Source organism: Bombina bombina, chromosome 7 (assembly GCF_027579735.1).
Source record: "Bombina bombina isolate aBomBom1 chromosome 7, aBomBom1.pri, whole genome shotgun sequence".
Taxonomy (NCBI): Eukaryota; Metazoa; Chordata; class Amphibia; order Anura; family Bombinatoridae; genus Bombina; species Bombina bombina.
The window spans coordinates 158,182,529-158,205,419 of NC_069505.1; the positions used below are offsets into that span (position 1 = coordinate 158,182,529).

At 40.1% G+C, this 22,891-nt stretch overlaps 1 protein-coding gene across 1 annotated transcript in view; it reads right to left on the reverse strand.

Annotated features, from left to right (window-relative positions):
• The window catches only part of LIN7C (lin-7 homolog C, crumbs cell polarity complex component), a 101,798-nt gene that overhangs the window by 25,481 nt on the left and 53,426 nt on the right, over positions 1 to 22,891 (reverse strand). Inside the window, exon 3 of the mRNA XM_053720391.1 lies at positions 13,944 to 14,015. Coding sequence (XP_053576366.1) covers positions 13,944 to 14,015 — 72 coding nt within the window. The remainder of the gene's footprint in view (positions 1 to 13,943; positions 14,016 to 22,891) is intronic.

Sequence of the window (22,891 nt, forward strand, 5' to 3'; positions counted from 1 at the left end):
AACACTGCAGAGCAGATAATTCTGAAACTCTTCTAGCAGAAGAAATTGCAACTAAAAACAAAACTTTCCAAGATAATAACTTAATATCAACGGAATGCAAGGGTTCAAACGGAACCCCCTGAAGAACTGAAAGAACTAAATTGAGACTCCAAGGAGGAGTCAAAGGTTTGTAAACAGGCTTAATTCTAACCAGAGCCTGAACAAAGGCTTGAACATCTGGCACAGCGGCCAGCTTTTTGTGAAGTAACACAGACAAGGCAGAAATCTGTCCCTTCAGGGAACTTGCAGATAATCCTTTTTCCAATCCTTCTTGAAGGAAGGATAGAATCCTAGGAATCTTAACCTTGTCCCAAGGGAATCCTTTAGATTCACACCAACAGATATATTTTTTCCAAATTTTGTGGTAAATCTTTCTAGTTACAGGCTTTCTGGCCTGAACAAGAGTATCGATAACAGAATCTGAGAATCCTCGCTTCGATAAGATCAAGCGTTCAATCTCCAAGCAGTCAGCTGGAGTGAAACCAGATTCGGATGTTCGAACGGACCCTGAACAAGAAGGTCTCGTCTCAAAGGTAGCTTCCAAGGAGGAGCCGATGACATATTCACCAGATCTGCGTACCAAGTCCTGCGTGGCCACGCAGGAGCTATCAAGATCACCGACGCCCTCTCCTGATTGATCCTGGCTACCAGCCTGGGGATGAGAGGAAACGGCGGGAACACATAAGCTAGTTTGAAGGTCCAAGGTGCTACTAGTGCATCCACTAGAGCCGCCTTGGGATCCCTGGATCTGGACCCGTAGCAAGGAACTTTGAAGTTCTGACGAGAGGCCATCAGATCCATGTCTGGAATGCCCCACAGCTGAGTGACTTGGGCAAAGATTTCCGGATGGAGTTCCCACTCCCCCGGATGCAATGTCTGACGACTCAGAAAATCCGCTTCCCAATTTTCCACTCCTGGGATGTGGATAGCAGACAGGTGGCAGGAGTGAGACTCCGCCCATAGAATGATTTTGGTCACTTCTTCCATCGCCAGGGAACTCCTTGTTCCCCCCTGATGGTTGATGTACGCAACAGTTGTCATGTTGTCTGACTGAAACCGTATGAACTTGGCCCTCGCAAGCTGAGGCCAAGCCTTGAGAGCATTGAATATCGCTCTCAGTTCCAGAATATTTATCGGTAGAAGAGATTCTTCCCGAGACCAAAGACCCTGAGCTTTCAGGGATCCCCAGACCGCGCCCCAGCCCATCAGACTGGCGTCGGTCGTGACAATGACCCACTCTGGTCTGCGGAATGTCATCCCTCGTGACAGGTTGTCCAGGGACAGCCACCAACGGAGTGAGTCTCTGGTCCTCTGATTTACTTGTATCTTCGGAGACAAGTCTGTATAGTCCCCATTCCACTGACTGAGCATGCACAGTTGTAATGGTCTTAGATGAATGCGTGCAAAAGGAACTATGTCCATTGCCGCTACCATCAACCCGATCACTTCCATGCACTGAGCTATGGAAGGAAGAGGAACGGAATGGAGTATCCGACAAGAGTCTAGAAGTTTTGTTTTTCTGGCCTCTGTCAGAAAAATCCTCATTTCTAAGGAGTCTATTATTGTTCCCAAGAAGGGAACCCTTGTTGACGGAGATAGAGAACTCTTTTCCACGTTCACTTTCCATCCGTGAGATCTGAGAAAGGCCAGGACAATGTCCGTGTGAGCCTTTGCTTGAGGAAGGGACGACGCTTGAATCAGAATGTCGTCCAAGTAAGGTACTACAGCAATGCCCCTTGGTCTTAGCACAGCTAGAAGGGACCCTAGTACCTTTGTGAAAATCCTTGGAGCAGTGGCTAATCCGAAAGGAAGCGCCACGAACTGGTAATGTTTGTCCAGGAATGCGAACCTCAGGAACCGATGATGTTCCTTGTGGATAGGAATATGTAGATACGCATCCTTTAAATCCACCGTGGTCATGAATTGACCTTCCTGGATGGAAGGAAGAATAGTTCGAATGGTTTCCATCTTGAACGATGGAACCTTGAGAAACTTGTTTAAGATCTTGAGATCTAAGATTGGTCTGAACGTTCCCTCTTTTTTGGGAACTATAAACAGATTGGAGTAGAACCCCATCCCTTGTTCTCTTAATGGAACGGGATGAATCACTCCCATTTTTAACAGGTCTTCTACACAATGTAAGAATGCCTGTCTTTTTATGTGGTCTGAAGACAACTGAGACCTGTGGAACCTCCCCCTTGGGGGAAGTCCCTTGAATTCCAGAAGATAACCTTGGGAGACTATTTCTAGCGCCCAAGGATCCAGAACATCTCCTGCCCAAGCCTGAGCGAAGAGAGAGAGTCTGCCCCCCACCAGATCCGGTCCCGGATCGGGGGCCAACATTTCATGCTGTCTTGGTAGCAGTGGCAGGTTTCTTGGCCTGCTTTCCCTTGTTCCAGCCTTGCATTGGTCTCCAAGCTGGCTTGGCTTGAGAAGTATTACCCTCTTGCTTAGAGGACGTAGCACTTTGGGCTGGTCCGTTTCTACGAAAGGGACGAAAATTAGGTTTATTTTTTGCCTTGAAAGGCCGATCCTGAGGAAGGGCGTGGCCCTTACCCCCAGTGATATCCGAGATAATCTCTTTCAAGTCAGGGCCAAACAGCGTTTTCCCCTTGAAAGGAATGTTAAGTAGCTTGTTCTTGGAAGACGCATCAGCCGACCAAGATTTCAACCAAAGCGCTCTGCGCGCCACAATAGCAAACCCAGAATTCTTAGCCGCTAACCTAGCCAATTGCAAAGTGGCGTCTAGGGTGAAAGAATTAGCCAATTTGAGAGCATTGATTCTGTCCATAATCTCCTCATAAGGAGGAGAATCACTGTCGACCGCCTTTATCAGCTCATCGAACCAGAAACATGCGGCTGTAGCGACAGGGACAATGCATGAAATTGGTTGTAGAAGGTAACCCTGCTGAACAAACATCTTTTTAAGCAAACCTTCTAATTTTTTATCCATAGGATCTTTGAAAGCACAACTATCCTCTATGGGTATAGTGGTGCGTTTGTTTAAAGTGGAAACCGCTCCCTCGACCTTGGGGACTGTCTGCCATAAGTCCTTTCTGGGGTCGACCATAGGAAACAATTTTTTAAATATGGGGGGAGGGACGAAAGGAATACCGGGCCTTTCCCATTCTTTATTAACAATGTCCGCCACCCGCTTGGGTATAGGAAAAGCTTCTGGGAGCCCCGGCACCTCTAGGAACTTGTCCATTTTACATAGTTTCTCTGGGATGACCAACTTGTCACAATCATCCAGAGTGGATAATACCTCCTTAAGCAGAATGCGGAGATGTTCCAACTTAAATTTAAATGCAATCACATCAGGTTCAGCTTGTTGAGAAATGTTCCCTGAATCAGTAATTTCTCCCTCAGACAAAACCTCCCTGGCCCCATCAGACTGAGTTAGGGGCCCTTCAGAAATATTAATATCAGCGTCGTCATGCTCTTCAGTATCTAAAACAGAGCAGTCGCGCTTACGCTGATAAGTGTTCATTTTGGCTAAAATGTTTTTGACAGAATTATCCATTACAGCCGTTAATTGTTGCATAGTAAGGAGTATTGGCGCGCTAGATGTACTAGGGGCCTCCTGAGTGGGCAAGACTCGTGTAGACGAAGGAGGGAATGATGCAGTACCATGCTTACTCCCCTCACTTGAGGAATCATCTTGGGCATCATTGTCATTGTCACATAAATCACATTTATTTAAATGAATAGGAATTCTGGCTTCCCCACATTCAGAACACAGTCTATCTGGTAGTTCAGACATGTTAAACAGGCATAAACTTGATAACAAGTACAAAAAACGTTTTAAAATAAAACCGTTACTGTCACTTTAAATTTTAAACTGAACACACTTTATTACTGCAAATGCGAAAAAACATGAAGGAATTGTTCAAAATTTACCAAATTTTCACCACAGTGTCTTAAAGCCTTAAAAGTATTGCACACCAAATTTGGAAGCTTTAACCCTTAAAATAACGGAACCGGAGCCGTTTTGAACTTTAACCCCTTTACAGTCCCTGGTATCTGCTTTGCTGAGACCCAACCAAGCCCCAAGGGGAATACGATACCAAATGACGCCTTCAGAAAGTCTTTTCTAAGTATCAGAGCTCCTCTCACATGCGACTGCATGCCATGCCTCTCAAAAACAAGTGCGCAACACCGGCGCGAAAATGAGGCTCTGCCTATGCTTTGGGAAAGCCCCTAAAGAATAAGGTGTCTAAAACAGTGCCTGCCGATATTATTATATCAAAATACCCAGATAAAATGATTCCTCAAGGCTAAATATGTGTTAATCAATCGATTTAGCCCAAAAAAAGTCTACAGTCTTAATAAGCCCTTTTTGAAGCCCTTATTTACAATCGTAATAAACATGGCTTACCGGATCCCAGAGGGAAAATGACAGCTTCCAGCATTACATCGTCTTGTTAGAATGTGTCATACCTCAAGCAGCAAGAGACTGCTCACTGTTCCCCCAACTGAAGTTAATTGCTCTCAACAGTCCTGTGTGGAACAGCCATGGATTTTAGTGACGGTTGCTAAAATCATTTTCCTCATACAAACAGAAATCTTCATCTCTTTTCTGTTTCTGAGTAAATAGTACATACCAGCACTATTTCAAAATAACAAACTCTTGATTGAATAATAAAAACTACAGTTAAACACTAAAAAACTCTAAGCCATCTCCGTGGAGATGTTGCCTGTACAACGGCAAAGAGAATGACTGGGGTAGGCGGAGCCTAGGAGGGATCATGTGACCAGCTTTGCTGGGCTCTTTGCCATTTCCTGTTGGGGAAGAGAATATCCCACAAGTAAGGATGACGCCGTGGACCGGACACACCTATGTTGGAGAAACATAATTTATGCTTACCTGATAAATTTATTTCTCTTGTAGTGTAGTCAGTTCACGGGTCATCCATTACTTATGGAATATATCTTTTCCTAACAGGAAGCTGCAAGAGGATCACCCAAGCAGAGCTGCTATATAGCTCCTCCCCTCACATGTCATATTCAGTCATTCGACCAAAACCAGATGAGAAAGGAGAAACCATAGGGTGCAGTGGTGACTGGAGTTTAATTAAAATTTAGATCTGCCTTAAAGACAGGACGGGCCGTGGACTGACTACACTACAAGAGAAATAAATTTATCAGGTAAGCATAAATTATGTTTTCTCTTGTTAAGTGTAGTCAGTCCACGGGTCATCCATTACTTATGGAATACCAATACCAAAGCTAAAGTACACGGATGAAGGGAGGGACAAGGCAGGAACCTTAAACAGAAGGAACCACTGCCTGAAGCACCTTTCTCCCAAAAATAGCCTCCGAAGAAGCAAAAGTGTCAAATTTGTAAAATTTTGAAAAAGTGTGAAGTGAAGACCAAGTTGCAGCCTTGCAAATCTGTTCAACAGAGGCCTCATTTTTAAAGGCCCAGGTGGAAGCCACAGCTCTAGTAGAATGAGCTGTAATCCTTTCAGGAGGCTGCTGTCCAGCAGTCTCATAGGCTAAACGTATTATGCTACGAAGCCAAAAAGAGAGAGAGGTAGCCGAAGCCTTTTGACCTCTTCTCTGTCCAGAGTAAACGACAAACAGGGAAGAAGTTTGACGAAAATCTTTAGTTGCCTGCAAATAGAACTTCAGGGCACGGACTACGTCCAGATTATGCAAAAGTCGTTCCTTCTTTGAAGAAGGGTTAGGACACAGTGATGGAACAACAATCTCTTGATTGATATTCCTGTTAGTAACTACCTTAGGTAAGAACCCAGGTTTAGTACGCAGAACTACCTTGTCTGAATGAAAAATCAGATAAGGAGAATCACAACGTAAGGCAGATAACTCAGAGACTCTTCGAGCCGAGGAAATAGCCATCAAAAACAGAACCTTCCAGGATAACAGCTTGATATCAATGGAATGAAGGGGTTCAAATGGAACGCCTTGAAGAACGTTAAGAACTAAGTTTAAGCTCCACGGCGGAGCAACAGTCTTAAACACAGGCTTAATCCTAGCTAAAGCCTGACAAAAAGCCTGAACGTCTGGAACTTCTGCCAGACGTTTGTGTAGAAGAATAGACAGAGCAGAAATCTGTCCCTTTAACGAACTAGCAGATAAGCCTTTTTCTAAACCCTCTTGTAGAAAAGACAATATCCTAGGAATCCTAACCTTACTCCATGAGTAACTCTTGGATTCGCACCAATATAAATATTTACGCCATATCTTATGGTAAATTCTTCTGGTAACAGTCTTCCTAGCCTGTATTAAGGTATCAATAACCGACTCCGAGAAGCCACCCTTTGATAGAATCAAGCGTTCAATCTCCATGCAGTCAGCCTCAGAGAAATTAGATTTGGATGGTTGAAAGGACCCTGAATTAGAAGGTCCTGTCTCAGAGGCAGAGACCACGGTGGGCAGGACGACATATCCACTAGGTCTGCATACCAGGTCCTGCGTGGCCACGCAGGCGCTATTAGAATCACCGAAACTCTCTCCTGTTTGATCTTGGCAATCAAACGAGGAAGCATCGGAAATGGTGGAAACACATAAGTCATGTTGAAGACCCAAGGGGCTGTCAGAGCATCTATCAGCACCGCTCCCGGGTCCCTGGACCTGGATCCGTAACAAGGAAGCTTGGCGTTCTGGCGAGACGCCATGAGATCCAGATCTGGTTTGCCCCAACGATGAATCAGTTGAGCAAAGACCTCCGGATGAAGTTCCCACTCCCCCGGATGAAAAGTCTGGCGACTTAGAAAATCCGCCTCCCAGTTCTCCACGCCTGGGATGTAAATCGCTGACAGGTGGCAAGAGTGAGACTCTGCCCAGCGAATTATCTTTGAGACTTCCAACATCGCTAGGGAACTTCTGGTTCCCCCTTGATGGTTGATGTAAGCCACAGTCGTGATGTTGTCCGACTGAAATCTGATGAACCTCAGAGTTGCTAACTGAGGCCAAGCTAGGAGAGCATTGAATATTGCTCTTAATTCCAGAATATTTATTTGGAGGAGTTTCTCCTCCTGAGTCCATAGTCCCTGAGCTTTCAGGGAGTTCCAGACTGCGCCCCAGCCTAGAAGGCTGGCGTCTGTTGTTACAATCGGCACGAAAATTAGACTGTTTGGCCTTTGATTTGGCCCTGTCCTGAGGTAGAGCATGGCCCTTACCTCCCGTAATGTCAGCTATAATTTCTTTCAAGCCGGGCCCGAATAAGGTCTGCCCTTTGAAAGGAATATTAAGCAATTTAGATTTAGAAGTCACGTCAGCTGACCAGGATTTAAGCCATAGCGCTATGCGCGCTTGGATGGCGAATCCGGAGTACTTAGCCGTAAGTTTGGTTAAATGTACGACGGCATCAGAAACAAATGCGTTAGCTAGCTTAAGTGCTTTAAGCTTGTTCATAATTTCATCCAATGGAGCTGTGCGAATGGCCTCTTCCAGAGAATCAAACCAGAATGCCGCCGCAGCAATGACAGGCGCAATGCATGCAAGGGGCTGTAAGATAAAACCTTGTTGAACAAACATTTTCTTAAGGTAACCCACTAATTTCTTATCCATTGGATCTGAAAAGGCACAACTATCCTCCACCGGGATAGTGGTACGCTTAGCTAAAGTAGAAACTGCTCCCTCCACCTTAGGGACCGTCTGCCATAAGTCTCGTGTGGTGGTGTCTATAGGAAACATTTTCCTAAATATGGGAGGAGGGGAAAAAGGCACACCAGGTCTATCCCACTCCTTGCTAATAATCTCTGTAAGCCTTTTAGGTATAGGAAACACGTCAGTACACACCGGTACAGCATAGTATTTATCCAACCTACATAATTTTTCTGGAATTGCAACCGTGTTACAATCATTCAGAGCCGCTAATACCTCCCCTAGCAATATGCGGAGGTTCTCAAGCTTAAATTTAAAATTAGAAATCTCTGAATCCAGTCTCCCTGGATCAGATCCGTCACCCACAGAATGAAGCTCTCCGTCTTCATGTTCTGCAAACTGTGACGCAGTATCTGACATGGCTCTCACCTCATCCGCGCGCTCTGTCCTTAACCCAGAGCTATCGCGCTTGCCTCTTAATTCTGGCAATTTAGATAATACTTCTGTCATAACAGTAGCCATGTCTTGCAAAGTGATTTGTAAGGGCCTCCCTGATGTACTTGGCGCCACAAAATCACGCACCTCCTGAGCGGGAGGCGAAGGTACTGACACGTGAGGAGAGTTAGTCGGCATAACTTCCCCCTCGCTGTCTGGTGATAATTTCTTTACATGTAAAGATTGACTTTTATTTAAAGTAACATCAATGCAATTAGTACACAAATTTCTATTGGGCTCCACATTGGCCTTTAAACATAGTGAACAAAGAGATTCATCTGAGTCTGACATGTTTAAACAGACTAGCAATGAGACTAGCAAGCTTGGAAATACTTTTCTAAATAAATTTACAAGCAATATAAAAAACGCTACTGTGCCTTTAAGAAGCACAAAAAGCTGTCACAGTTGAAATAACAATGAACCAAAATAGTTATAGCAACCAATTTTTCACAGTAAATGTATTAAGTTAGCAAAGGATTGCACCCACCAGCAAATGGATGATTAACCCCTTAATACCCAAAAACGGATAACAATTTAATGATTAACATTTTTAACACAGTCAAAACACACTGTCACAGGTCTGCTGTGACTGATTACCTCCCTCAAAATGAATTTTGAAGACCCCTGAGCTCTCTAGAGACGATCTGGATCATGGAGGGTGAAGTAGACAGATTGTGACTGAATTTTTACTGCGCAAAAAAGCGCTAAAATAGGCCCCTCCCACTCATATTACAACAGTGGGGAAGCTCAGATAACTGTTTCTATGCAGAAAACAAAGATGGCCATGTGGTAAAAATCGACCCCAATAAGTTTTATCACCAAGTACCTCACAAAAAACGATTAACATGCCATTAAACGTTTTGAACATACATTTTAAAAGTTATGAAGTGTTATTAATAAGCCTGCTACCAGTCGCTTTTACTGCAGTTAAGGCTCATACATTATTTCAGTATTAACAGTATTTTCAGTCAATTCCATTCCTTAGAAAAATACATTCAGTGTACACACACTCATCAGCCTAATACCAGTCGCTATCACTGCATTTAAGGCTGAACTTACGTTACATTGGTATCAGCAGTATTTTCTCAGTCAATTCCATTCCTCAGAAAAATGATTTACTGCACATACCTCGTTTGCAGGGGGGCCCTGCATGCTATTCCCCTTTTCTGAAGTTACCTCACTCCTCAGATGAGAACAGCCAGTGGATCTTAGTTACGTCTGCTAAGATCATAGAAAACGCAGGCAGATTCTTCTTCTAATGCTGCCTGAGAAAAAACAGCACACTCCGGTGCCATTTAAAATAACAAACTTTTGATTGAAGAAATAAACTAAGTTAAAAAACACCACAAACCTCTCACAGCGACCTATCTTTAGTTAGGCTGCAAGAGAATGACTGAATATGACATGTGAGGGGAGGAGCTATATAGCAGCTCTGCTTGGGTGATCCTCTTGCAGCTTCCTGTTAGGAAGAGATATATTCCATAAGTAATGGATGACCCGTGGACTGACTACACTTAACAAGAGAAATTGACTTAATCTTTCTGCTGTATGTCTCTTTGTGCCACATTGAGCATGGAGAAGAGAAAGAGCAGCAATGAATTGTCTGAGGATTTGAGAACAAAAATTGTGGAAAAACATGGACAATCTCAAGGTTACGAGTCCATCTCCAGAGATCTTAATGTTCCAGTGTCCACTGTGCGCAACATTGTCAAGAAGTTTATACCCCATGGCACTGTAGCTAATCTCCCTGGACGTGGACGAAAGAGAAAAATTGATCAAAGATTGCAACAAAGGATTGTTCAAAATGCTGGATAAAGAACCTTGATTAACTTCCAGACAAATTCAAGCTGACCTTCAGGCACAGGGAACAAAATGTGTCAGCTCGCACTTAACGTCGCCATCTGACTGAAAAGGGTAGTTATGGTAGGAGACCCAGGAGGACCCCACTGTTGACACAAACATAAAAAAGACAGATTAGAGTTTGCTAAAACTTAGCTGAGGAAGCCAAAATCCTTTTGGGAGAATTTGCTGTGGACAGATGAAACAAAATTAAAGCTTTTTGGTAAAGCCCATCATTCCACTGTTTTCAGAAAAATAAATGAGGCTTTTAAAGAAAAGAATACAGTTTCTACAGTCAAACATGGTGGAGGTTCACTGATGTTTTGCTGCTTCAGGCACTGAATGTCTTGCCTGTGTGCATGGCATTATGAAATCTGAAGACTACCAAATAATTCTGTGGTGCAAGTTGGGTCTCCGTCAGCGATCATGGGTCTAACAGCAGGACAATGACCCAAAGCACACGTCAAAAAGCACCTAGAAATAGTTTAAGACAAAGCGCTGGAGAGTACTGAACTGGCCAGCAATGAGTTCAGATCTCAATCCCATAGAGCACCTGTAGAGAGATCTCAAACAGCAGTTGGGAAAAAGAACCCTTCCAATCTGAGAGACCTGGAGAAGTTGGCAAAAGAAGAGTGGTCCAAAATGTCAGTAAAGAGGTGTAAGAAACTCATTGATGGTTACAGGAAGTGATTGATTTCAGTTATTTTTTCCAAGGGGTGTGCTACCAAATATTAAATAGAGGGTGCCAATAATTTTGTCAAGTCCATTTTTGGAGTTTTCGTGGAATGTATCAGATTTGGCTTTTTTTTTCTCCACTTTTACCAATACAAACAAAAGAAATAAACATGAGAATGCCTAAACATTTGTAATTGCAACAATTTTCTGAGAAAAGTGGTGCATTATCTGACAGAAATGCAGGGGTGCCAATATTTGTGTGTGTATGAATGAATATATATATATATATATACACACACATACATATATATATATATATATATACACATATATATATATATATATATATACACATATATATATATATATATATATATATATATATATATATATACATACACATACATACACACCAATAACCCCTCCCCCCGGAAGTGACATAATAAAGGTATCTATTGCCATAGTAACACTGATTGTAACAAAATACATAGTGCACACCAGTGTTAATTTCGTCGACTAAAACTAGACTAAAATGACTATAAAACTAAAGAAATTCTGATGACTAAAATACGACTAAAACTAAAATGACATTTTAGTCAAAAGACTATGACTAAAACTAAATCAAAATGACATTTTAGTCAAAAGACTATGACTAAAACTAAATCAAAATTTGCTGACAAAAACATTTTATGCAAGGTGTTATAATCAATCCATATCTAATTACTGCTCTTTTGTAAAATTTACGAAACTTAATTTTATTAAATTTTAAGATAAAGACATGTTCTATACCACAACAGTTAAATCTGTATTGCATGTTCAAACCTTAATACCATAAATAAAAACAGGTTAATAAACCTTTACTCCAGGAGTTTATAATGAGTTTGGAAGTTCTAGAGCAGTGCTAATATGGTTGCCGAAACTTTTTCGAATCTGTGAACAATCAATTGATTCTTCCTATAGAAATAAGCATTACCCATTTGGGTTTAAGTTATGCTGTGCTATCTGCAGAAACATTTTGTTGTGTTGAGTTACTTGATACTTGTTTTAATTATTAACAGAGAACTGTTAAAGTTTTTATATTGGGTAATATGTGCAATACAGCCAATACAGTTTACAGTTTTTTTTTTTATATTTTAAAGTTGCACTTCTGTTTTTTTATGAAACTTGGTTTTATTTAATTGTAAGTTTAATAAAGATGTTATATATCACAACGGCTAAATCTGTGTCTATATTGCATGTTTAAACCTTAATACCATAAATATTAACAGGTATTATGTTTACTCCTGGAGTATGTAATCAGTTTGCAAATGATAGAGAAATACTTAAATAACGCATTACACTTTAACTAAACCTACTGGGATTTAGTCGACTAAAATCTACTGAAAATTCAGTCGACTAAAACTAGACTAAAACTAAAACAATTCAGATGACTAAAATACGACTAAAACTAAAATGGCATTTTAGTCAAAAGACTAAAACTAAGACTAAATTGAAATTTGCCGTCAAAATTAACACTGGTGCACACATCTATCAAAAATACATTATGTATCATATGAACAGTGCTTATAAGAGAAATTAACATAATCAAATAATATCTCTCTCTCTATATATCTCTCAATATGATCTACCTTATTATTCTTTCTATATTGAACATCTGCAAGCAGATGCTGATTAAGTCTGACCTGATATGACACAACAGTATAAATTATATACTCATTACCAGATGGGCCAGTAACACATACCTTTTGCCATACAGTCAATTATAAATAGTGCTTATATCCATCTATATTTGGCAATGATAAGGATTTCTTTGACCATAATAATAATTTTTTTAAGTCATGTGGATATTACTTATTTGGTCTATGAATGTGGGCTCTGTAAATAGTATTAGGCTATTAGCATATGACAGGGTATAAACATTACAGACATATGGGGACACCTGGTAAATGATTATTTGTTTGTACATAAAAGATAGACACCAATTCCCAGACGACATCTAATGGACAACCATACAGCTAATCCATTGAGGTGCTACAGGTTATTTATAAACGATGTTCCGTTTAAATACAGTAATAGCTGCACATAATTGTCCTAACATTAGCAATATAGTACCCAAAATATGTTTGCACATGAATTACGGTGTAATGAGTGTCTTATGTTCACATTCTTGTGTTACACAGTCGGATGGTCAGCTGACAGTTATTGGGCGGCTCCTCCCGGAGGCTGGTTACTCCTCATTGGTTGGAGTGGCATATACAGAGATGTATCCTCACACATCACGGAATGGAGGACACGCCGAATGCGACTGTGAACTGCCTGTTAGCTTCGCTAACAGAGTGATCACAAAGGTATGAGCTGCATTGTTAGACGTATTTCGTTATACACATATAAGATATGCCCAGTAAAACCAGATGTTTACTCAGGGGGGTGATGTGATTATAATCTGATGACGATCTCACACAAGCCGATCCTAAATGCATCATTATATTAAAGACAATGTGTTGATTTGTATGGATACCCAGTATCTGTGTTATATATGCATTATTTGATTATGTTGATTTCTCTTATTAGCACTGTTCATATGATACATAATGTATTTTTGATAGATGTGTGCACTATATATTTTGTTACAATCAGTGTTACTATGGTGATTACCATAGAGATAACTTATTATGTCACTTCCGGGGGAGGGGTTATTGGCCTATATAAGCCCACACTATTGCTCACTTATGTTTGGCCTGATGAAGGGGACGATTTGATCCCGAAAAATCACAAACCACACCTGATGATTGAAAATCCAGTGAGTGCTGATCTATTTCTTCATTATTGATACCTCTGTTCCTGACACCCTGGCTATTTTTGAGGAATATATATATATATACAACAAAATTAATTAATAGTTTAGTACACTTAGGAAATTTTCTAGGTAGGTCCTAAAATATCTATATATAATATATTAAAAATATAATATATTTGTACACAAATGATCTTTAATATATAATGTGCCATTTGTAAACTGTCCCCTTGTGATCTTTGCCGCTAAATACATTAGGGAGAGAATAGACAGATACATTTGAGCACCAGACTATTTGCTGAAGCACCTCTTATGCACTTTATTTAGAGACAACATCTTTAAAGGAACCTGAAAAAGTTATTAAAGACTGTACCATCTTTTTCATACAACTGAGTACACAAGTATCATATTTTTTTTATTTAAATTAAGCTCCAATCAAATACATTTATTTTGCAGAACAAAAATAAATTATAACTTCCCTTACAGAGCCAATATACCATAGGAGTAAATAAGGGATACATGATCTTACCTTGGCAGTGGCGTTAGCTCGCACTTCCGGGCTACTGCTAATGTCCACTGTTTCATACACATGTTCATAAACCTTTAAAAAAAAAAAAAAAAAAAAAAAAAAAGGTGTTGAATAAAGACAAGGAAATGCACATTTGTGTGTTTTTGATGAAATGCATTTTTATTAAAACACTGATGCTTTCTCATTTCTGCTAATTGTTTGACGATTAACGTTATAAAAAAAACTTTAATATCGCTTTGACTTATTATTTACATCTAAACGCTTATATATAAAATGCATTATGGTATGCTTCTGTGTTAAATAAAACAAAAGATCTATGTTTTTGGCTTATGGAGGTGTGTCCTTGTCCACCAATAAGGCTGGGAACTGTCTTTTATATCAGTAATGAATAAACATGCACAACCTTTTAGTTACAAAATCAATTTAACCCCTTAACGACCGACGACGTATGCCATACGTCCTCAAAAAAAAAGCACTTAACGACCGAGGACGTATGGCATACGTCGTCGGTTTAACAGAGCACTGGAAGCGATCGAAATCGCTTCCAGCTGCTCTAACAGTATTGCAGGCTTGCCTTGATGTCTAGGCATCCTGCAATACTGTTCCCGAGTGCCGGGACCGGATTGATCACTCCCCCACGAGTGATCACTTCCGGTTTCGCTCCACGTGGAGCCTGGCAGTGTTTCAGAGCATCGGAAGCGATCGGACACGCTTCCGATGCTCTGCTTGTTTGCTAAGTGCCTCGGTGGGTCGAGGCACTTAGTTAGTTGTAAAATAAAAGTAAAAAAAAACAAAAACAAAAAAAAACGATTCAAATAAAAAAAAAGCCCTAAATAGCCCCCCCCTCCCCCTTCACTAGGCATCCAAGATGGCGATGCCCAGTGCATCATGGGGCCTCTGGGGGTGTCCCTAGCCTGCATCATCATAGGGGCAAGCTAGGGTCACCCAATCTGAGCCTCCCACCCTAAAAAAAATAATAATAATAAAATACCCCATTTGTCTGATCATGTCAATATTTGTAAATATTGACTATGATCAGTGTGGATCTCCCTCCCTCTCCTCACTTGCCATTTTGTTGGAGAGAGAGAGAGAGACCTGTATTTAGCAGAGAGAGAGATTTATTTCTTTTATTTGTTAAAAAATATAGAACCAAAGGCTCTTTTCAGAGCCATTAACCCCTAGCTTGCCAGTGATCACTATATATCACTGGCAGTAACATAGGTGCACTTTTTTTTGCTGCATTTTGCTGTCTGTGCATTTTTTTAGGGGTTAATTTTGTTGTTGTAATTTTTTAAAAACCCAAAGGCTCTTTTCAGAAACATTTAGTTAATTTAATTTTCAGAGCCATTAACCCCTAGCTTGCCAGTGATCACTATATATCACTGGCAGTAGCATAGGTGCACTTTTTTTTGCTGCATTTTGCTGTCTGTGCATTTTTTTAGGGGTTAATTTTGTTGTTGTAATTTTTTAAAAACCCAAAGGCTCTTTTCAGAAACATTTAGTTAATTTAATTTTCAGAGCCATTAACCCCTAGCTTGCCAGTGATCGCTATAAATCACTGGCAGTTGCATAGCTGTACTTTTTTGCTGTCTGTGCATTTTTTTAGGGGTTAATTTTGTTGTTGTAATTTTTTAAAAACCCAAAGGCTCTTTTCAGAAACATTTAGTTAATTTAATTTAATTTTCAGAGCCATTAACCCCTAGCTTGCCAGTGATCGCTATAAATCACTGGCAGTAGCATAGCTGTACTTTTTTGCTAGTTAATTTGGTTAATTAATTTAGTTAATTTAATTTAATTTTTAGAGCCATTAACCCCTAGCTTGCCAGTGATCGCTATAAATCACTGGCAGTTGCATAGCTGTACTTTTTTGCTGTCTGTGCATTTTTTTTAGGGGTTAATTTTGTTGTTGTAATTTTTTAAAAACCCAAAGGCTCTTTTCAGAAACATTTAGTTAATTTAATTTTCAGAGCCATTAACCCCTAGCTTGCCAGTGATCGCTATAAATCACTGGCAGTAGCATAGCTGTACTTTTTTGCTAGTTAATTTAGTTAATTAATTTAGTTAATTTAATTTAATTTTCAGAGCCATTAACCCCTAGCTTGCCAGTGATCGCTATAAATCACTGGCAGTAGCATAGCTGTACTTTTTTGCTAGTTAATTTAGTTAATTTAATTTTTTTTAGTAATTGTTTTCTGTGACAGATACAAAAATGTCACAGAAAAGATATAGTGCTGAGGAGGCGTATGCCATCCTTGCGTCAGAGTCAGATGCCTCTATTTCTGACTCAGACCCCAATTTTGACCCTGCCATGTGCTCAGATACATCACTAGATGCAGTCTCAACTGATAGTGATGTATCTGTGGCTGCTAGCCCCCCTGCTACCCCCCCTGCCAGCCCCCCTGCTAGAAGGAGGCGTGTTGCTGCCATTGCTGCTGAAGAGTGGGTAACGCCTCATCTCCAGAGGCCAGATATCCCACCCTTCACAGCAAATGCTGGCATAAATATAGATGTGGCAGGTTTTCGCCCCCAGCAGTTTCTGGAAGTGTTTCTGGGCGATGATATATTGGGGAACATTGTCGCCCAAACTAATTTATATGCCCATCAGTTCCGTGCTGCAAAGCCTGGAACATATTTGGCAAAGCAGCAATGGGCCCCCATCAATGTGCCAGAATTCAAAAAATTCTGGGCATTGACTATGCTGATGGGCATCATAAAGAAACCCTCCATTCGCTCCTACTGGAGTACTAGCCCCATCTGCTCTACCCCCATTTTCTCCCAGACTATGTCGAGGAAGAGGTATGAAATGATTCTGCATTTCATGCACTTCAGCGACAACAGCCTGTGCCCCCCTAGGGAGCATCCCCAATTTGACAGGCTGTATAAAATCCGCCCCCTGATAACCCACTTTTCTGCCAGGTTTGCAGAGGCTTATACACCTGGAAGGAATATATGCGTTGATGAATCCCTAATGAAGTATAAGGGAAGGCTGGGATTCAAGCAGTATATTCCTTCCAAACGCTCCAGGTATGGGGTAAAGGTGTATAAGCTCTGTGAGAGCGAGACTGGGTATACTCAGGCCTTCCGGGTGTATGAGGGAAAGGATAGCCACCTTGACCCTCCAGGTTGCCCAGAACATATGGGAACCACTGGCAAGATTGTCTGGGACCTGATATTACCCCTAATGAACAAAGGGTATCACTTGTACTTAGACAATTTTTATACAAGTGTCCTTTTGTTCAAGCTACTGTATTGCTTTGATACAGTAGCTTGCAGTACAATTAAAAAGAACCGCGCAGGTTTCCCAGGACAGCTTGTACGCACCCGGCTACGAAGGGGGGAGACCTCAACTCTGCGCCAAGAGGAGCTGTTGGCACTGAAGTACAGAGACAAGAAGGATGTATACCTTCTTACCACCATCCACACAGAGAGGACGGTGGCGGTTTCTGTACGTGGCAGAGCTGAGATCATAAGGAAGCCAGTGTGCATCAAGTCTTATAACCGGCATATGGGTGGGGTTGATCTGGCTGATCAGCTGCTGCAGCCCTACCTAATTATGCGGAAGACAAGGGCCTGGTACAAAAAGGTTGCAATTTACCTAATGCAGATTGCAACCCACAACGCTTTTTTGTTGTTCAAAAAAGCAAACCCCAGAGTTAAAAAGACTTTTTTACAGTTTCAGCTCCAGATTATTACGGGGATTTTGTACCATGATGCACCTGCTCCCCGGGCGGTGATGGGAGAGAGCAGAGTTGGGGCTACCCATTTTATTTTTAAAATCCCCCCTACTGCCACAAAGCAGAAACCACAAAAAAAATGCAGAGTCTGTACCAAGAGGGGGAAGAGAAGGGACACCATATATTACTGTCCTGATTGCCCTGGACAGCCTGCTCTCTGCATTGGGGACTGCTTCAAGCGGTACCATACAATGGTCAATTTTTAAAAAAATAAATACATCTGCTGTTACATATATATATATTTTTTTTTGGTTATGTTTACAGTTAGATGTTTTTTTTACTTTTACTGTGCCAGATTTTTACATTTCACTACTCTATTTTTTTCTAAAATTGGGCCTGTTTTTTTTTTAACCAAAACCCCTGTCAAACCTATGCATGGGGGACATAGGTGTTCTCAGGGTGCCTTGCAGAAAACAACCTGAAGTATGTTTTTGTAATAACTTACAACAGTCACTACTAAATTATAGTCAAAAAGCAATGTGTCTGTAAAAATGAAAATTGAAAAATTACCACCATACACTTTCTCCAATTTTTTGGGCTAAAACGGTTGCTTCAAAGGCATCAAAGCACACCATATACAATACCTTGGGGTGTCAACATTTAAAAAATATACACTTTGAATGCAATAAATAAAAGTGGGGTATGCGATAGGCCCCAAACCAAAGATAGGCCTATCAGAAGAAATACTCTCATTTTTAATAACTAAAATCACAAGTCATAAAATTGTAACATAACCTTCCCAAAATCCTGGCAAACCTATGCATGGGGGGCATAGGTGTACTCAGGGTGCCTTGCAGAAAACAACCTGAAGTATTCTTTTGCAATAACTTACAACAATCTCTCCTAAATCATAGTCAAAAAGCAATGTGTCTGTAAAAATGAAAATTGAAAAAATTACCACCATATACTTTCTCCAATTTTTTGGGCTAAAACGGTTGCTTCAAAGGCATCAAAGCACACCATATACAATACCTTGGGGTGTCAACATTTAAAAAATATACACTTTGAATGCAATAAATAAAAGTGGGGTATGTGATAGGCCCCAAACTAAAGATAGGCCTATCAGAAGAAATACTCTCATTTTTAATAACTAAAATCATGTAACATAACCTTCCCAAAATCCTGGCAAACCTATGCATGGGGGGCATAGGTGTACTCAGGGTGCCTTGCAGAAAACAACCTGAAGTATTCTTTTGCAATAACTTACAACAGTCTCTCCTAAATCATAGTAAAAAAGCAATGTGTCTGTAACAATGAAAATTGAAAAATTACCACCATATACTTTCTCCAATTTTTTGGGCTAAAACGGTTGCATCAAAGTCATCAAACCACTCCATGTATAATACCTTGGGGGGTCAACTTTTTAAATATAATCACATTTATGGAAAACAAATAAATTGGGGTATGTTAAAAGACCCCCAAAAAAGACGATAGGCAAAGAAAATATGTTAAATGTGAAAAAAAATCACAAACACATGTCAGACATTTGGCATTGCACCGCCCAAACAAGCCACCAAACCTATGTATAGGTGGTATCACTGAACTCAGGAGATGTTGGTGACCACATATTGGTGTCTTCTTTGGTAGTAACACATAACAGGAGCTGTGAATCCATGCCTAAAGTACAATGTATGTGAAAAATAACACAAAGAAATGAATGCCCAATAGTTTGACAAAGACTAGTGGTTGAATTAGTGTATGGAAAGTGTTAAAACACCTGCATTTGAAATACCCTAGGATGTCTACTTTTCAAAAATATATGGTTTTATGGGGGTAAATTACATTGGCCGGCTTCAGAAATGTCTTAAATAGAACATGGGTGCATGGGATGTGAAAATGGGAAGTGTAAAAAATGGAATGCGCTTCCTAAAAATAAGGCCTTCTAGCCCCCAGAGAACCCAACACACCTATACATGGGTGGTATCACTGTACTCAGGAGATGTTGTTGAACACATATTGAGGTGTTTTTTGGCAGTAACACATAACAGGAACTGAGAATCCATGCCTAAAGTACAATGTGTGTGAAAAATAACACAAAAAAATGACTACCCAAAAGTTTGACAAAGACTGGTGGTTAAATAAGTTCATGGAAAGTGTGAAAATACCAGCATTTCAAATACCCCAGGGGGTCTACTTCTCAAAAATATATGGTTTTATGGGGGTAAATTTCATTGACCGGCTTCAGAAATGTCCCAAATAGGACATGGGTGCATGATGACCGATGTGAAAATTCCAAGTTGAAAAACTGGAATGCGCTTCCTAAAAATAAGGCCTTCTAGCCCCCAGAGAACCCAACACACCTATACATGGGTGGTATCACTGTACTCAGGAGATGTTGTTGAACACATATTGAGGTGTTTTTTGGCAGTAACACATAACAGGAACTGAGAATCCATGCCTAAAGTACAAAGTGTGTGAAAAATAACAAAAAAATGACTACCCAAAAGTTTGACAAAGACTGGTGGTTAAATAAGTTCATGGAAAGTGTGAAAATACCAGCATTTCAAATACCCTAGGGGGTCTACTTCTCAAAAATATATGGTTTTATCGGGGTAAATTTCATTGACCGGCTTCAGAAATGTCCCAAATAGGACATGGGTGCATGATGACCGATGTGAAAATTCCAAGTTGAAAAACTGGAATGCGCTTCCTAAAAATAAGGCCTTCTAGCCCCCAGAGAACCCAACACACCTATACATGGGTGGTATCACTGTACTCAGGAGATGTTGTTGAACACATATTGAGGTGTTTTTTGGCAGTAACACATAACAGGAACTGAGAATCCATGCCTAAAGTACAATGTGTGTGAAAAATAACACAAAAAAATGACTACCCAAAAGTTTGACAAAGACTGGTGGTTAAATAAGTTCATGGAAAGTGTGAAAATACCAGCATTTCAAATACCCTAGGGGGTCTACTTCTCAAAAATATATGGTTTTATCGGGGTAAATTTCATTGACCGGCTTCAGAAATGTCCCAAATAGGACATGGGTGCATGATGACCGATGTGAAAATTCCAAATTGAAAAACTGGAATGCGCTTCCTAAAAATAAGGCCTTCTAGCCCCCAGAGAACCCAACACACCTATACATAGGTGGTATCACTGTACTCAGGAGATGTTGTTGAACACATATTGAGGTGCTTTTTGGCAGTAACACATAACAGGAACTGAGAATCCATGCCTAAAATACAATGTGTGTGAAAAATAACACAAAAAAATGACTACCCAAAAGTTTGACAAAGACTGGTGGTTGAATTAGTGCATGGAAAGTGTTAAAATACCAGCATTTGAAATACCCTAGGGTGTCTACTTTTCAAAAATATATGGTTTGATGGGGGTAAATTCCATTGGCCAGCTTCAGAAATGTCCCAAATAGGACATGGGTGCATGATGACCGATGTGAAAATTCCAAGTTGAAAAGTTTTTTTTTTTTTTTTTTTTTAAAATAAGCATGATAGTTATTTTTACTTGTCTTGAAATGCAAGGAATACTTGAAAGTGCTTTCAGATTTTCAAAATCTGAATTTCTTTGTTTTTTTTTAGGCATCAGCAAAATTTCAGGATTCAACATTATTTTGCGAAATGAATGGCGAATATGATTGCAGGCATCCACATTTGTTTTGTTTCTGCGCCAGATATATCAGAGTGGGAGAACAACACACAAATCTGTGCAAATCCCAAAATGTTGCCCATGACTAGTGTTTATTATTACAAACACATACATGTTAATTGCCAAAGATATGGCAGTAGGCCTCTTGCATGTGCACCCTAATTTATTTGATTCCTTTGTGCAGCCTCATAAAGCAGCAGGAAGACAATTACAATACAGATTGTTTTTTTCTTCATATAAATCATATAAAATGCTCCAAACAACATACAATCTGGTAAGTCTGAAACAAGTTAGACACAAGTTGAATCTCAATCTTTGAGAAACAGTTTGATTTCCAAAAGGGATTTAGTTCTCTCTGATTAGCAATGTACTGCCGTCCTCTTTAGCAAAGAGGGTTAATTCATGCAGCACTGATTAGATATAATCAGGTCCCAGATCATTTATTTAAAGAAAGGAGCATGAAAGTGAAGCATTTATATGAATGAATCCCTTCCATTACCTGCAGTAGTTCTGTATAACATTAACATTTTTGATAAGTGTGACATTTTACCAGGTTTCAATATGCATGACTTGCCCTTCCACTCCAGCATTTCTACATGTTTATTTAGCCAATTAGTGGCTGTACAGCCTAAGCCATAGGGGTGAACGCAAGATTAGTGAGGCACCATCGAGCATGCACTGATAACCGACAAATATTAAAGCGGGCAAACTCACAGAGGCTCCACTAAACATGTGACCACTTGTGCATCTCCTTGGCAACGAAATGTTTTAAAGATATGGGAAAGTGCTTTATGGTTATCCCAACAGCTCATAAACATAAATCAGAATCCAGTCAATACATTTGAAATAAAATAAATAAGAACCTTTATTTTCACACATGGGTCCAAATTAAAAGACAATATTTCAAGCTTCCCCTATTATTAATCATGAGACATAATTAAAGGGATATTCCAGCCAAAATTGGAAACAACATGGATGCATTTCAGTATTGAACAGAAGCATTTTTGTAATATACATGTATTAGCAAAGATGCTTCTAAGAAAAGTTATAACTGTTTTTTAAAAGAGTATTTACATATGCAACGTGCACCAGCATGTTAAACACAGCACTGGCTCAGAGAGCCTTAGGTGCTTGTACCATCTGGTAATGATTCAATTTGTTAATTCCTGACTTGATAGAAGCCCCAGTGATGATCTGAGCAGCTGCAGTATTTAAAATGTGGGTGCAGTGGCAATATCTAGCTATACTTCACATGCACGTGCAAAGAAAAATGTTAGCACTAAAACAATGATAACTTTTACTAGAAGCATGTTTGCCAGTACATGTATATTGCAATTATGTTTCTATTCAAAGATGTAATTAATCTATGTGCATTTAAATTTTGACTGGAATGTCCCTTTAAGGGCCTAGTGGAGATTTGAAATGTCATTTCATTAGGACCAATGTCAGAAAATATAGTTCCTTTACAACATGAGAGTGTGCATGTGACGTGAGCAGATGTAGAACACTGATAAAAATACAGTGTTGCCATGCAGTGCTCAAGACATGTGCACACTCCTGGGCCTACTTCAGTATGCTCTCATGGAAATGTGTTTCAATCCAGA